This window comes from Artemia franciscana, chromosome 14 (genome assembly GCF_032884065.1).
Source record: "Artemia franciscana chromosome 14, ASM3288406v1, whole genome shotgun sequence".
NCBI lineage: Eukaryota > Metazoa > Arthropoda > Branchiopoda > Anostraca > Artemiidae > Artemia > Artemia franciscana.
The window spans coordinates 14,561,042-14,577,004 of NC_088876.1; the positions used below are offsets into that span (position 1 = coordinate 14,561,042).

General features: G+C 36.9%; 1 protein-coding gene across 2 annotated transcripts in view; it reads right to left on the reverse strand.

Annotated features, from left to right (window-relative positions):
- Positions 1-615: 615 nt before the first annotated feature.
- Positions 616-15,963, reverse strand: part of LOC136035367 (uncharacterized) — a 34,346-nt gene continuing 18,998 nt past the window's right edge. Inside the window, exons 5-7 of one of the 2 annotated variants that reach the window (XR_010619397.1) lie at positions 12,984-13,125; positions 9,142-9,403; positions 616-688 (exon numbers count right to left, since the gene is read on the reverse strand). Coding sequence is in view for 1 of the 2 variants with exons in the window: in XM_065717127.1 (XP_065573199.1) it covers positions 9,237-9,403; positions 12,984-13,125 (309 nt within the window). In the remaining variant the exon portion in view is untranslated. Of the gene's footprint in view, positions 689-6,384; positions 9,404-12,983; positions 13,126-15,963 lie in introns of those variants that run through there. The other variant, XM_065717127.1, reaches the window with a different exon arrangement.

Consider the following 15,963-nt stretch of genomic DNA (forward strand, 5'->3'; position numbering starts at 1 on the left):
TAATTTTTCATTCAAAGAGAATGGTAGAATGGTAGAAGGAGAACGAATAGAATGAGTCAAGACAACAAATCTACTTAGAACAATCGTCAATAGTAAAATGAAATGAGGAGATAACGTGCAAGGAACGTTCAAGAAATGTTTAAAAAGAACTATACTATTGAAACGGTTAGCAAATATGGCTTGGGCAAATGCTCCAAAAATGCTGATTGATTTTAATAAAGGATATATGAGGTCAAAGATTGATTTTGGGATTCCAGTCTATGGAACATGTACCAGCACTGTCATGGCAGCATTGGAGACAATCCAGAATACATGTTTACGTTTAGCTTTTGGAAACAAATGCCTCTCAGTAACGTTGACAAGACGAAAATACCCCCTACGCGCATTACATTTGCCATATCTACGCAACGGCAAATCGTTATCACTAACCACAGGCTAAAGCGCCCCTACGCTAGTAGCTGGACCTTGGCTAGTAGCCCGGATGTACAAATATACATCTAATATAGTACAAAAAAAACTTACTGGCGTCAAATCTACAAAACTGAGATCAGAATTACTCACTATACAATACTTTACGAACATTCAAACAGGTCCTGATCAAACAGTGTATATGAAGACTGTCTTCCATGGGTCAAATAAACAAAAAAACATTGCTTGCGTGGGATAAGTTCAATGAGCTTTGTCCAGCCTGGAATAAAGATTTGTGCTAAAAATCTCCTTGGATTATGTCTAATCCAACCGCCCTATTTCTATTAGAACGAAATAAGAGGAGCCTCCTAGATGGCGTTATTCAGCAAGCATTCAAAGCACAAATTACTACAAATTTCGAAGGAGTTCTACAAGTTTATTCGGATGGTTTTGTAGCAGATGAAAGAGTTGAAGCATCTGCTGTAATTCCTCAATATTTACTCAACATTCTGAAGCCCACGGCTCCAACATCGTCCGTTCCAGCCACAGAAATTGCAGCGATGTTAGAAGACCAGAAGGCTTGTGAAAACCTCAATAGCTTTCAGAATGTGGTTCGATTAACAGATTCCAAGTCGGGTCTCCACTTAGTTCAGTAGTAATGAAAAAAAAAGCTTTCCGAAAAAGAAGTTTTTCAAGGAAAAGTAAAGAGTCGTATTAAACTTAAGACAAATGTAAATAAATTTCTATTATAATTCGAACTCAAAACGACCAGGAATTGCTGTAAAAGAATAAATTAAACCCAAAATGAACATAAATTAAATAAACAATCATAGCAACAAAACTTACTAGTGCTAATATAGATATATAAATAAATATTAAAACGAGTAAAACTTTAATTGAATGTTCATATCAATCTTAAAACAAATAAAAATCACTATAAACAAAATTTTGCAACTGTCTCCTTCCCCCTCCCATAATTGTAAAAACATAAAGTCCACTGCGTCATTTTCATTTTATTGAAAACTGGTTTCTCGAACAGTGTTTGGCAAGAACTATTAAAATTAAGAGAAATATTTGATATAATATATCAAATATTTAGTTTAATTTCATTATAATAAATATTTGATCATATTACATTAAAGATCGTATCATATTATGATGATATGAGTTGTTGAAAGCTCGGAAATCAAAGATTTTATTTCACTATAACTATTATTTTTCCTAATGTTTGTAAGTACAAAAGAAAATATTTGTTATATTATTTTTATTCAGTAAAGTACAAGGTACGCAATAGGCTTTAGACTTTTCGGAGGAAGCATTTTGGAAATAAAACAGCGTAGGGGGGGGGGGGTCGTTGCCCTCCGAGTATTTTTGACTCTTAAAAAGGGAAATAGAACTTTTGGTTTCAAATTGAAAGAGCTTCCTCCGCATTGCGTAAGATCACCCATTCCTTATAAACCTTTTGTGTTAACAATGGGCAGCTTGCATAACTTAGAGCTCTTCCCCAGGGCGCTGGGGGATGGGTTTTAAACCCCAGATTCAGAGTTATTTGGCCTTTGGACTATTTTGAAAAAATTGGCTATTTGCAGTTTTGACACCTGCAAATATAGTTATTTGACCTTCGGGCTATTTTGAACAAAAGGACTGTCTCAAAATTTCGGTTGGAAGTATTTGGGGGAGAAGGCATAGGGGAGGGGCAGGTTGCACTCCAATCACTTGTGACACTTAAAAATGGCACTAGCACTTGTGGTTTCCAATCGAATGAGGCTCCTCCGAAGTTTAAACGACCACTCCTTCCATATGTCTTCCAGTACATTCCCAGACATGCCGGAATCCAGCATAACGTGGTAGACCGCTAGCCGATCCGGAAGTAGGTGGGCCGGTACCCCCCCCCCCCCCTCCCTCACCAAGATTTTCTATGCCGCCCTCTTATCCTATTTTTTTTTTGAATAAATTTGACAATTTGGTCAATTGTGTGCACCTTTTCCACACTGCCCCCCCCCTCAAGATTTTTCTCATTGGTCCCCTTGCCACATTATTTTGCAATAGATCCGCCCCTGGTAGACAGTCGTGATAATTGGTTGGCAGGAGTCATTATAGCCAGTAGGCAACCTTACGTTACGGGATCCGATAAGAATTCGTGGTAAGACAGCCCCCTCCCCTGAAAATCATATACTGTTCTACTGGCTAAAGGTTCAATCAATGATGAATATAAAGGTTCAGTAACGATGAATCGTTTTTTGATGAGCTGGAATCTAAGCGATACGTAGAATCTGGTAGACAAATAAATGCCAAAGCTAAGGAAAACTAAAGTTGAAACCAGTTTCATCACGAAACCAATTTCATCACTATGAACTAGTATTTCACACTTTTTTTCTTTTTTTTAATCACCAAAAGTTGCATTAACTAGGCTTTACAGGATAAAACCTTGAGCCATCGCTTCATTTGACAGACACTTTTGGTAATCTCTTGTGAGGCTTCTTGTCAGAGAGCTTAAGAGACGAGAAATAATAGAAAATCCTTTCTCGTCTTGATTATTTAAAAATACAAAATTAAAACTTCTACCTTTTACTTAGAGGGATCCACAAATAATTCGACTGTTGTCATTACAGGCATTGAAGTACACAGAAGAATTTTTGCCAGAAAAAAAAAAAAGAAACAGCCAAAAAAGTTCTGAAATGACCAACAGTCTAATTATGTTACCTAATTATATACAACAACTAATTATTTTCACAAGTGAAGAAGAAAAAAATTTCCAAAATGCGTTCTTGGCTTACTTTTGGACAGAGGTGCACTTGGGACCCTAAGTCCCACTACTAGTGGGTCACCGAGAATATTAACTGATTGACATTATTTGTTGTGGGTTTCATTTTTGTCTTTCTCACTATTTGATTGCTTTTCTTCGCATTATCAAACTTTGATTTATATATTTTAAGTTCACAGAAATTACTAACAATTCAGAATTGCATACCAATTTCAATGTAAAATTTATTTTATTCCATGAAAAAAAAATACAAAATTCAAAGAAATTAAAAACAAAATACCAGCAAATATGTGCGCTTTTTCTGGTGATTCATAGAAAGGGGCCAATGCTTATCGTATGACAAGAAGTTCTGGGATGGGGTATATGCATTTGTGGAGGGGGTTCTATCAAGGAAAACTATCATTTTGGGGTATTTTTTTATACGTTAAACAACCAAAACATACAAATTTTTGTCTATGTTTCACACTAAAAGGGGAGAAGTAAAACCTGGAGACCCTCCATGGGTCACAGCACTAAATAAAATCATGCTATGCTGTACAAAATAGCAAAGACCACATAGTAACTGGTAGCATGAGCAAATCGTTTATATTTCCTAATATTTTTATTTGTCTCCACTTTCCTTTCGAAAAAAACACCCCCCCCCCTTGCATTTAAGGCACGGCAATATTCTGGTCATATACGAATTATTTGTTAAGCGTATTTTATTATTTGTCTGTGAGGGTTCTAGGACCTTTTTCTTATCACGCACAGGGTCTAGATAGATTTGAACCCCCCCCCCTCCCCCCCCCCAAAGAAATGATGTGTATTATTACAGCGAGTGGAAATGTCATTGGCAGTGAAATATCAATCCGTAACCTTTTCAAATAACTTTACACAAATAAGGAATAGCTAAATCAACTGCGAAATTTAATACTCCTTTACACAAAAATTCGACAATACACCTTTGAGCGCTAACTAGTATAAAACACAACGATTAAAACGTAAACCTGCTTCGCAGCTAAAAAAAAAAATCGAATACAAATAATCACCACGAGGATATTGCAAGGGTGTTGATTTAAGCAAACAAAAATAAAATCTGCTCTCTAAGCATTTTATGTACTCAAGATCAGTGACGTCATCTGGGGGGTGGGGGGCAAGGAAGGGCAGTTGAAATTGGAACACTTATTCAGGTGAGATGAGCATAAAAAACTTATTTTAAGGGCACAATTTCTTATTTTTACAGAGGATAAGAAACATGTGGAACATAAATAACTTACCTCAAGTTAATGATAAATTTGCAGTTCAGGGAATCAGTTTCGCATGTCGCTCAAACTAAAGGCTTTTTTTTAAAAAGATTTTGAGTTTAGTATAAACCCAAATTATATCAAAGGATCTCAAATTATGGAGAACAAGGCTTATTCTAGAACATATATTTAACGGACCACAGAAAATGCGTGCGTTCACTTTTCCACGCGAATCCTTAAGTTTTGCGAGATGGTTGCTGGTTAATTATGGATTAAACATTAAAAAGAAACGGAAAACACCATAAAACGAATCCAGGATATTCTATTTGAGCACCACCCTGTGAATTAGTTTTTTTAAGTCCTCCATTTCATCGCCATCATCTCTGGTCACCCCATCATATGGTAACTGGTAAAATTCGCGGATTGTTTTGTCTCCGTGATGCGTTTGCTTATTCATAAAAAAATACCGAGGCGCACACCAAGCAGTTTTTCCGGCGTAATTTAAATGACGTTGGTAAACAACAACCTTTAACTTGTAAGGATCCGTAAAACTTAGAACCTTTTATACGACGGGGAGCTGAAGCAAGCATTTCTCTGATGAAGTTTTACAATCATAGTCAGTTGGTTTTGGTTAATAACAAGGGAGTAATGTTTGTGTTTTATACGATCAGAATCACTGGTCAAACAGCTTATATATTTAATTCATGCGGTTATATTTCCTGTCTAAACTCATTTGTTCTATTCCCCTTTTTCAGAAAAATCTTTCACGTCTCGAGGGGAAAAGCTGCTAATTAAGACAAGTATATAAAGCCAGAGAATGAGTCATCCAAGAAACCCAGATGGCTCTAAAAAAAAATTCGGGGATGACTTTTAGCTTGAATTAGAAAGTCATTCATTCTCGTCAGCAGCGCAGATAAGACCATGGTTTGAATTACCGCGAGGTTATATCGGCATAATCACACAAGCCGTAATTTGAATATGTTGGTTTACTTAGGGAGTGAAGTATAGGCGTCAGTATCCCTGATCCCCATCCATTATCTCCAATATTCAGGAGTCAATCGATCTATAAAGTAGTTAATTTTATCCTCATTATTTGCCGTAAAATATCAAGTCCCTGCGATATCACTCTATTGTGTGAATTATTTCTTGTAATAAAAAAAAAGAAAAAAAAAAAGAAAAAGCATATTGGAGATACTGTTATGTTTTTTAAGTAAACCTGCTTGATGATGGTGAAACCAATCCACTAGCAGCACTGAACTCGTTTAAACTGAATTATAAAATAATTTTTCACAGATCACAGATCAAATTTTTCACAAATATATGATTCATCAAAAACATCAGTCTAAAAAAGCACTATAACGTTCTTGAAACTAAAACAACTCAAATTATACTTAATTAATTAAATTACTTAATAATCCACCACAATGAATGCGATTAAATATTACATATATATATATATATATATATATATATATATATATATATATATATATATATATATATATATATATATATATACTGAACTGTCAATAAAAAGGTTTCATCCCTATTTTGAACTGTTTTATTTTCATCATGGAAAGGCAGTGTGGTCTTCGAATTTATATATATATACATTTATATATATATATATATTATGTATATATATATATATATATATACTTATATATATATATATATATATATATATATATATATATATATATATATATATATATATATATATATATATATATATATATATATATATATATATATATATATATATATATATATATATATATATATATATATATATATATATATATATATATAATATATATATATATATATATATATACATATATATATATCCATGAATATCCTGTGAACAAGGTTGGGTTTATAAAACTGGATGGTCCTGATAGTTCGGGAGGTGTGGTCCCCCTATCAGGTGAGTCTAGTCTTCTGTCCCTAGTTAAACGTAGGAGATATCCTACTGCGGTCTCCTCATCGTGGTGGTCAGGTGGAAACAGCGAGAATTGCCTATCCAATTCTTGCTCGACCAAACGGCAGAGGGTGCCATCAGGGAATGGAAACCTGCATGGTAAAATTTATTTCCACGAAACGTCCAAATACAAGTCAACGTAAAGAGTCCAGGCCATACTACGACCCTCCCAGCAAGCGACGGATTGAAGGTATCGGCGGCACCTTCTCCGAAAAACTGGCAAGCCCATACTACGGCTTCGCCGGCAAGCGATGTGTTGAAGGTTTCATCAGCACCTTCTCCAAAGAATTGGCAAGCTGAGGAAACATAGGCAACCCCTGAGTGTAGGGTGCTGGAACGTCTGTTAGATGAATGCCTGGCGACCCAATCGTTTATTGCTGGAGGTTTACTGCGTTAAAACATAGACATCATGTGCGCTTCAGAAACTCCAATCAATCACATTGTGGAAGGCTTCACTTTGCCATGATGAATGATTTGGTCATTACCAATACCTAGTTCAAACACAAGCCATATATAGCCATATGGTATTCAAGAGAGGGTAGAGCAAAAAGACCGATTGATTACATCCTTATGTCTTGCTGTTGGAAATCAATGGCTACTAATAGTAGATCGTACATTGGATCAGATACTGGTTAAAAACATGGGTCGGATCATCTTCTAGTCAACTTAGATCTAAAGTTGCAACTAGCAGCACGCCCCAAGAGGAAACCTCCACAAAGATTTGACACCAATCGCTTCGATGATCCTAATATACAACAGGCATTCCTTCTAGAGATGTCTAATCACTTTGAAGCTCTTAAAGTGCAAGGGACCGACAAGCATACCCAAAGTTTGGATGATGAGTGGCTGACCATACGCAATACAATCCACAAGGCTGCAGATGCTACAATAGGATACTGCAAAAGACTATCCAAAAAGTAAATGACAACATGCACAGTTTAGCTGGCAGAGCACAAAAAACAGATATCAGACAGAGAATCAGACTTCTTCAAGCGCCTGAGAAGAGAATGCCACCAGTCGGCTAAGAATGATAAGAACCAGTACTGGCAGAAAATCGCTGAAGACATGGAAGTCGCTGCCTCCAGATCCGACACCAGTAAGATGTATTGGCTCCAAAAAACAATCAGGGGTAGATCACATAATTCCGAAAAAATAAATCACTGGAAGGAGCACTTTGACAAACCACTTAACCAGCATCAACCCTCCAAATCAATGAGTCATAAACAGCATTGCCATAATCCAAGTCGAGGCCCTGATGACCTACACGAATCAAACCCACCCAGCACTATTTACAAAGACGTGAATTTGGCTCCCCCCTCCCTCAAACGAAGTCCGACAAGCAATCAATTGTCTGAAAAGCAATAAAACCCCTGGTCCTGATGCTATTCCGGCTCAAGTATGGACGGACAGCACTTGTCAGTAGACTGAATAAACTAACCTGTCGTAAATGGAAAGAACAGATAGTTCCACAGGATTGGGGAGACTCTATCAACCTTCCGGTCTTCAAAAAAGGGCTACATAATCGTTTTCATATCAAGCGCAACGTGAAGACAAGGGCCAATCAAGTGGGATTCCGCCCAGGCATGGGAACGATCAAGTAACTATTCGTTCTAAGACAAAACCTTGAACACAGCTAAGACTTATCCAAGCATGCGCATGCCCAAATTCAAATCGGCGGGGAGCTCTCCTCGATGTTCTAGATTGTTTGGTGTCCGACAGGGATGTATATTGTTTCTCATCTTATTTAATTTAAAAATCGACTGGATTATGACCAGAGCAATGACAACCTTTTCAGGCGTTGAAGTAAGTCCCAACTTTGTGATCACCGATCCGGACTACGCCGACTATATTTGCTTAATAGCTGAATTTCATTCAGAAGCCCAATCCATGGCATCAAAAGTAGCTGAAGAATCCTCTCTGGCCGGCCTGAAGATAAGGTACTCGAAAACAAAAGTGTGGTTTCTCATATATCAGTTCAAGGCCCCCAATTTCGCTAGAACAGTCGGCCATAGACGAAATTCCTGAATTCAAGTACCTAGGCTCTCTGTTAGACCCAATGAGGATACACATCAGAAATTCAGTTGAGAATTGCTTCAGCAACTGGTGTCTTCGCCCAGCTAAATCACTCTCTATGGAATCAGAAAAATGTTTGTTTGAAGACAAGAATAAGAATATATCAGGTCCTTGTTCGGTCTGTCTTACTATACGGCTGCGAGACGTGGGCTCTGAAAGCATCCGACATTCAAGCCCTCAATGTATTTGACCCTTCATATCTATGGAGAATCACTGGCATTAAACTCCGTGATCAAGCCAGCAATGCCGAGCACCGCAAAATCTGCCATCAGCGGCTTGATTTAGCCACTATAATTAAACAAAAAAGACTCTGATCGTTCGGCCATACACTTCACTGCCCACACCAAACCTTCGTTAATAAAGCCCTCAAATGTATACCTCTTCCGGGATGGAAAAAGCAACATGGGGGGACAGAAGAAAACTTGGGTCACCTGCATCAAAGCTGACCTAGACCCGATCAGTGGCTTCAAGAAATATGGACGAAGATGGGAAAAGTCCTGGCTCGAATTGATAGAACAACTCTAGAACGACCAAGACTCTTGGCTTACTACAATGGCGAAACTACCGGACGCCATATATATATATATATATATATATATATATATATATATATATATATATATATATATATATATATATATATGTATACACTAAACGTTACCAGAATAAAGTATATTTAGGATACATACTATTATATACTGTTTGATGTCTTGATACTTTTGCTAAAAGTTTGAGTTGTTTTACCCGCTAATCCGGGGTATTATTAAATTCTCGATGCCTAGAATTACATATCTAAATCAAGCAGTTCTGTACACCTTACAATATCACTGTTGAAATGATCTAGAACGTGTGATTCATAGTCATTCTTGCAAATTGAAGGAAAGGAATCTCGACATATAGGGCAGATACTCGTCAAATCTTCCTCTTCTGGATTTAATTTTCCATTAAAACCTAAAAAAAAACATTTTAAACTTACATAAAATGGCTGAAAAGAAAAATCATTATTGAACATTATTATATAAAAAAATATTATTCTTATACGGAATTTTAGCTACAATTGAACTTCAGAAACAAATTCCTATTTTTATTGTATTTAGAAGTTGACCTTTTTCCTTGTGGCCTTCTATACGACGTGGCCAAGGAAGGAAACAACAAATGATGAAAAATATAGAAAGCCTTTTACTTTTTCATAAGCGTTCCCTACTAAAGGGAAACTAGGGTTGAAGCCAAACGTAAAAATCCAGTCTCGAAACCAAAAAAGTCGCTTTCGAAACTCAACGAGTAAAAAAAAAATTTGAAAGTCACTTTCGAGCAATAGATGAATACCAAAATTGTACGAGGGCCCCAAGCCATTTGTAAGATTCCTTGCTCAAAACCAGATTGAGAAATGTTTTTTTTCTCGTTATTTTAAAACAAAGCAATGCGACTATTTATGTTAGCTACAATGGAACTTCAGAAACAAATTCATATTTTTTTTTTTATTTATTTAGAAGTTGGCCTTTTTTCTTATAATTATACAACCACACTGGGCTCAAGTACTCTGGGCTCTTAATGACATTTGGAAAATACAACCAATTTGAAAATATTTTTAATTCCTTATCTTTAAGTTTCTAATTAGTTTTTTTTATTTAACTTCAAATTCAATAACGAAAATTAACAGTATTTATGGATTAACAACAATATCCTAAAATATAGGTTGAAAATATTCAAAGATAGAAAAAAAAAATCATAGCTTATTTTTGTGTGTGTCTTGTTTTCAATAAAATTATACCACTTGGTCTCCTTTCTTAGGAGACCAAACTGTAAAAAACATTTGGGGCTTTCCCTTTTTATGGCGGGTTCAAATCAAATGAATAAACATCAAAATATGGTAAATTTGAAGAGGTGTGTCTGTGTGTGTGTGTGCGTGTGTGATGTGTGTGTGTTAAGAGTCTGTAGAGCTAGAGTACATTTTAGATTACATTCTTGCATAAAACGACATTACGTGTCAAGAGACTGCACCTGAAGGCTTTCCTTTAAATATCGTCCCAAACATAGGTAAGTACACAAGTCAGTGTTTAAATAAACTACAATTTCCAGTAGGCACACATCTTACCGCTGTTACCAAACTGATATAGGTAACAAACTATTAGTAAAGAGCGGCTCGGCCCATTGGTAACTGAAAATATTAAAACAGAATTATGAAAATAGTAGATAAATAGAAAGAATTGGATTTTCATGCTTACTCCAAACTCCAAGTATATAAAATTGACTAAGTTTAATGTTGCCCATCAAAAGCTATGAGCCTGAAAAATTTACCCGATTTTCAACAAAGGGAAAACACCCCCAAAAAGTCAACTGGTTTTAATAGAAATCACCCCATCATATTCAGCATATTAGAGAACCCTACTATAGAGGTTTCAAGCTCCTACCTACAAAAATGTGAAACTTTTGTACGGTATTTTTTTTTGCCAGAAGAAACATCAGATATTTTTTATCGTATTTTTATTTTCCCCAGGGGTGATCGGATCGAGCCAATGATCCTAGAAGACCGAGACAGGGATCATTTGAACGAAAATAAAAGTTCTAGTGTCTTTTAAGTGGCCAAAAAATTGGAGGGCAACAAGCCCCCCTCCCACGCCTCTTTTTTCTTCAAAGAATTCGATTAAAAGTTTCAGATAGCCGTTTCATTCAGTGTATTAAAAAGGATCAAGAACCATGCCTTTAGGGATGACATGATCCTTCATAGTCACCGCTTTGCCCATTGTCCACATATAGTATTTGTCATTAAGAAATAGACGGAAACTGCTTTGAGGGAGGGGGATTTTTCTCGGGGAGAATTTTCAGTCCAGAGGAAAGTTTCAGGAACAAATTTTCCAGAAGAATTTTTACACAAGGGGAGGAGGAGTTCCTGGCCTGATTTGGAAAACGGCCAGAAATTCAACAAAAAACTAATGTTTACTGTTAAAAGTAAAGAGGAATATTAAAACTTAAAACATGCCTGATGTGAAGGGGCTACCCTTCGTCGACCCTCACTTTTTACGCTACAGTTTGACTTTTTTGTCACAATTCTTTAAAAAAGAGTGCACAAACACAAGGTTGTTGAATTTGAATGAAAAGTATTTCTAAAGAACTTGAGGACTTTAGCGTCAGGAGCGAGGGCCGAGGTAGGGGGCAGCTCCCTTGGTGCACGGAATAGTTTCTGTTTAGTTTTAGGTCTTAATATTTTTTCTTGTTTTCAGTTAATCTTGTTTTTGTTTTTTGTTTAATCCAGTAAATCAAGGCCAATTCTCCCGAGTTCTTTTTCCTGGCCATTATGAACAGAACAGATGGTCTTTAAAACTGGAGGGATATCATTCTATCAGACATTGAGAGCTCCAATGTCACTCTCAAAGAAAGGATAATCCGAGGACAACCAGCTCCTCTGTCGCATTCCTTTTGCCTCTGGGCACCGGACTGAATGTATAGCAATTTCCCTCAAATTGGACGAAGAATCCAAAAATTGTGTCTCTAGAGTGGATATGTGCCATGCATCTCAGTGCAAAAGGAATCTGAATCTGTGTGACTGGAGACAAAACTTAAGCTCATGGCCCCCTTAAAACTCTCTACTCCAACACCAGCATTTTAGAAGAAAGGTGGGAATATTAGATTTTGCTTAAACCAAAATCATGAAAGGATTTGCACTCAGTGCAATTGGAGGACAAAAGGTAGCACGTCAAAATTTGATACAAAAATGAAATAAGTCTTGACTTTTTCCGAAACTTCTAAACGAATTGGCTGCATGAGCATTTTGTTTCAACAGAATTTGGCTAAAATTTGGAACAAAATTGCAGCTTTGCGGCACAAAATGGCTTCAAATTGCATCTTCAAACGGCTTCAAATACTGAGATGGGAATTTCTTTGTTACATAAAAATGGGCCTATAAATTTAGTAATTTAGTTTTTATTCAGATGTTCAATATGATCAACCCCCTCCCATTTGTTAAAATATATACAAACATTTTTGCAATTACCAGGGCCCCAGCACTCGGCACGCGGCAGGCTTCTATATATAGGTTTCTCACTGTCGCTTGTCTTCTAATTGCAGATGATTTGCTGTCTTTTCATACTGTTTCTTTTCAAAAATATTTGATTATTAAAGCAAGCCCTATTTAACATGGCATTACAACATTGGACTGCTTTAATAATGAAATATCTTTGAAATGACTTAGTATGAAAAGATAGAAAATTGTCTGCGGTTAGGAGACAAGCGACAATTAGAATCCATATATAGAAGCCTGCCGCGTGCTGGGGCCCGGCGCCGATATATATACATATATATATATATATATATATATATATATATATATATATATATATATATATATATATATATATATATATATTATGTGTGTATAGAGAGAGAGAGACAGAGAGAGAGAGAGAGAGAGAGAGAGAGAGAGAGAGAGAGAGAGAGAGAGAGAGAGAGAGAGAGAGAGAGAGAGAGAGAGAGAGAGAGAGAGAGAGAGAGAGAGAGAGAGAGAGAGAAAGATAGAGAGAGGGGGGAGCCATACCAAGACTTTGCTGGGTGTTCAAGACATCGGAGAGATTTTGTAAAATATTTAACTGATTCAAAACTTCTTGTCGAATTGCAGCAAATCCCTCGACGCATTTATTTACTTCTATTTCTTCTAGGCTAGGAGGTTCACTTGAAACCTAAAATAAATAAAAACTACACGTCAAATATGGCAAGAAGAAAAATAAATCTTGAAGAACAGGGTTCATTCAATTAAGCAGAACATGTTACCAACGTTTGTGATTATTGTGTACGCTTTGCTAGCAACAAGTTAACAAACAATCCAGTGTCCACGGTCTACACTATATTATCATCAAAGAAGTGATTTAACTATAACTTATTTGAAAAAATATAAACTGCCGTGCGAAAAAAAGAAGCAAGTCGTTAAACCTAGTTTCCAGCAATCAACATTTTAATAGAAGAATCGATTTGATATAATCAAGATAACGATTGTGGTTTTTTAACAATTTTGGATCATTCTTAAGAGAGATATGGTTTAATTATTAAAAGATAAGGTCAATTGATCTCTCAACATCCTTTTTTAGCCTGAAGAACATATTTCAAGATATCATGTCTTTTGGTACGCAAATCTTTACGTAAAGATAACGTTGCATCGCTGTTGAAGCTGATGCGCACCGCTCCCAAGTTTAGCTTTTTGATGCATTTTTTCCGGCGATTTTCTGTGCAATAGTGAAAGCAATCGAATAATTTTTCCTCCTAGCTTCATTAAGTGCACTAAACATGCAGATCCGATACGAAAAAGCCACATTGCACGAGGCTGATTCACTTTGCTTGGTGGAAACACCATCTATCTTTGTTAAACTACTCAAAGCCCACCAACTCAAAAGCTCACCAGATAGCATTGCCTGCTTGACGCCAAAGTCAATGTAGAAGGCAAGAGAAAAGAGACAACCGGCAAAACCAGCGTTTCTTGATTCACGTCCAAATTTCAGAGAGCAGAATGAACCCTGCTGGATGTAAAAGAACTCGGATACTAGGGACAGTTCAATATACGCTTAAGTACGAGATTCCACCTCACCTCCACTATTATCATGGTATGAAGAGCCAGTCATAATGACTGCTTTAGACCCACCTTACCTGAAACCTCAAGTATATACAGCAAAGACGCGATATCCCGACATCTTGCTATGTAACGCTAGATCTCCATACAACAAAGTAGACGAGCTAGAAGTACCTATCAAAAAGACGAGTTGCCCGATACAGATGCTACTGAATGCTGGGACATTACTGGCGAAACTGGCTGTATAAACGGTTATACAATTTTTTTTAATACAAGACGCGATCAAGGCTTGCAAGGCCGCGGTGGAGGTGTTGGCGTTTCAATTTGGCAAGATATACCGTGCACGCTGTTAAGGCAATTTACGAACACTTGTCATGATGAGATATGGGCTGAATGTAAGCCGAACTTTCCCTCTATACGATTTTTCGTATAGTCTTATACTTGTCGTTGTATACTATCTTTGAACAGGAAAGACTAGATATATTATCTACGAACGTTAATGACAATACATGCCGTCAGTATACTGCTCCTTCATTCGTAGTTACCGGCGATTTCAATCACTCACAAACAATGGGTGACAAGCATGCTCGACTTGCAGCAATTTTTGAAAATTCTCACCCATCAGAGTGATAGTGCACTGAATTTACTGCTTACCAGCCTCTCTGACTATTACCTCCCTTCCCATTCCCTCGGTCTACTATAAAGTTCCGATCACTTCATCATTCTGTAGAAAGCTAAGACTTCTCCCCAGACCAAAAGAAGAAGTTTGCAACTCGACCCATGACTAAGGAGTCTATCTGTTCTTTCGGGAGATGGATAGGAACTTTCGACTTTGGCAAAACTTGTTTATTAATAGATATCACCCTCAAAGTCGAGTTACTTACTTTTCTACTCCCGCAGAAATATCATAAGCCTTTCTCCACTAAAACAATTAAGTTAAACGACTGCGAAAAGCCTTGGATAACGAAAGGATTTAAAACCCTAATCATGACCCACTGCGAGCTGCACACGAGTAGTCAAACGGTTGCTGCAAAGAAACTTCGCAGCCACATCGTGAAAAATAGCAGGACGGCACAGAAAGCATACGTTCGCGATAAAGAGTCGCACTTCAGACGGCTGACCCAAAAAACGGCATTCCCAGGCCAAGCGGCTATCTGGTAAGAGTGTTAGCAGTGACCTGAAGGTACAAAGAGAAGATGGAGCTTTTCTATCGTCAGCCGAAGTGAACATGTTCTTCGCAAATATATGTTCAACTTACTCATCACTCACTGAAACAGATGTCAAAAGCCTCACAGATGACATTTTGGACTACCAGTTTGCTGAGTAACCTGAATGTGCAGTTTGTAGGAAACAGCAGAAGTTAAAAAAGAACTGTACTTCATATCCCGGAGAACTGCCAGTCAAACTTCTATTTAGATATGCACCATTCCTGGCTATACCTTTGGCGCCCGTAGCAAATCAGTGCTTCAGAGATCAACTCTCCCCTCAAACATGGAAGAGAGCATATGCCCGGGTTATAACTAAATTAAAGCATACGACAATAAGCATACTTATTGACGACATGACTGCCTGTCAATGGATTATTCTTTATGGTTGATTGTGTATGGCTATGCTGTTTGACCTATGTGATTGTATGGATGAGTAGGGTTAAGGCCTCATTCAAGTGCTGGTTTATAGTAATCACTAATTTAGGAAAACAGTCTTCCTTTTCTCCTTCTGTCTCTCTCTTTTTTTTTCTTTTTTTTTGTGTGTGCTGTTGCATTGGTGATTTCTCTTTTCATGATATATATATATATATATAGCATTAAAGCAGTTTAATGCTATTCTCCTTTTTAAAAAATATACCCCCAATCAATAATTACCTTTGCATCCCAAACTTAAACATGGTTAAGCTACTTGGTGTGCACTTGGACAATGACCTTAAATGGAAATCTCACTCTTTTCACTTATTTAAAAC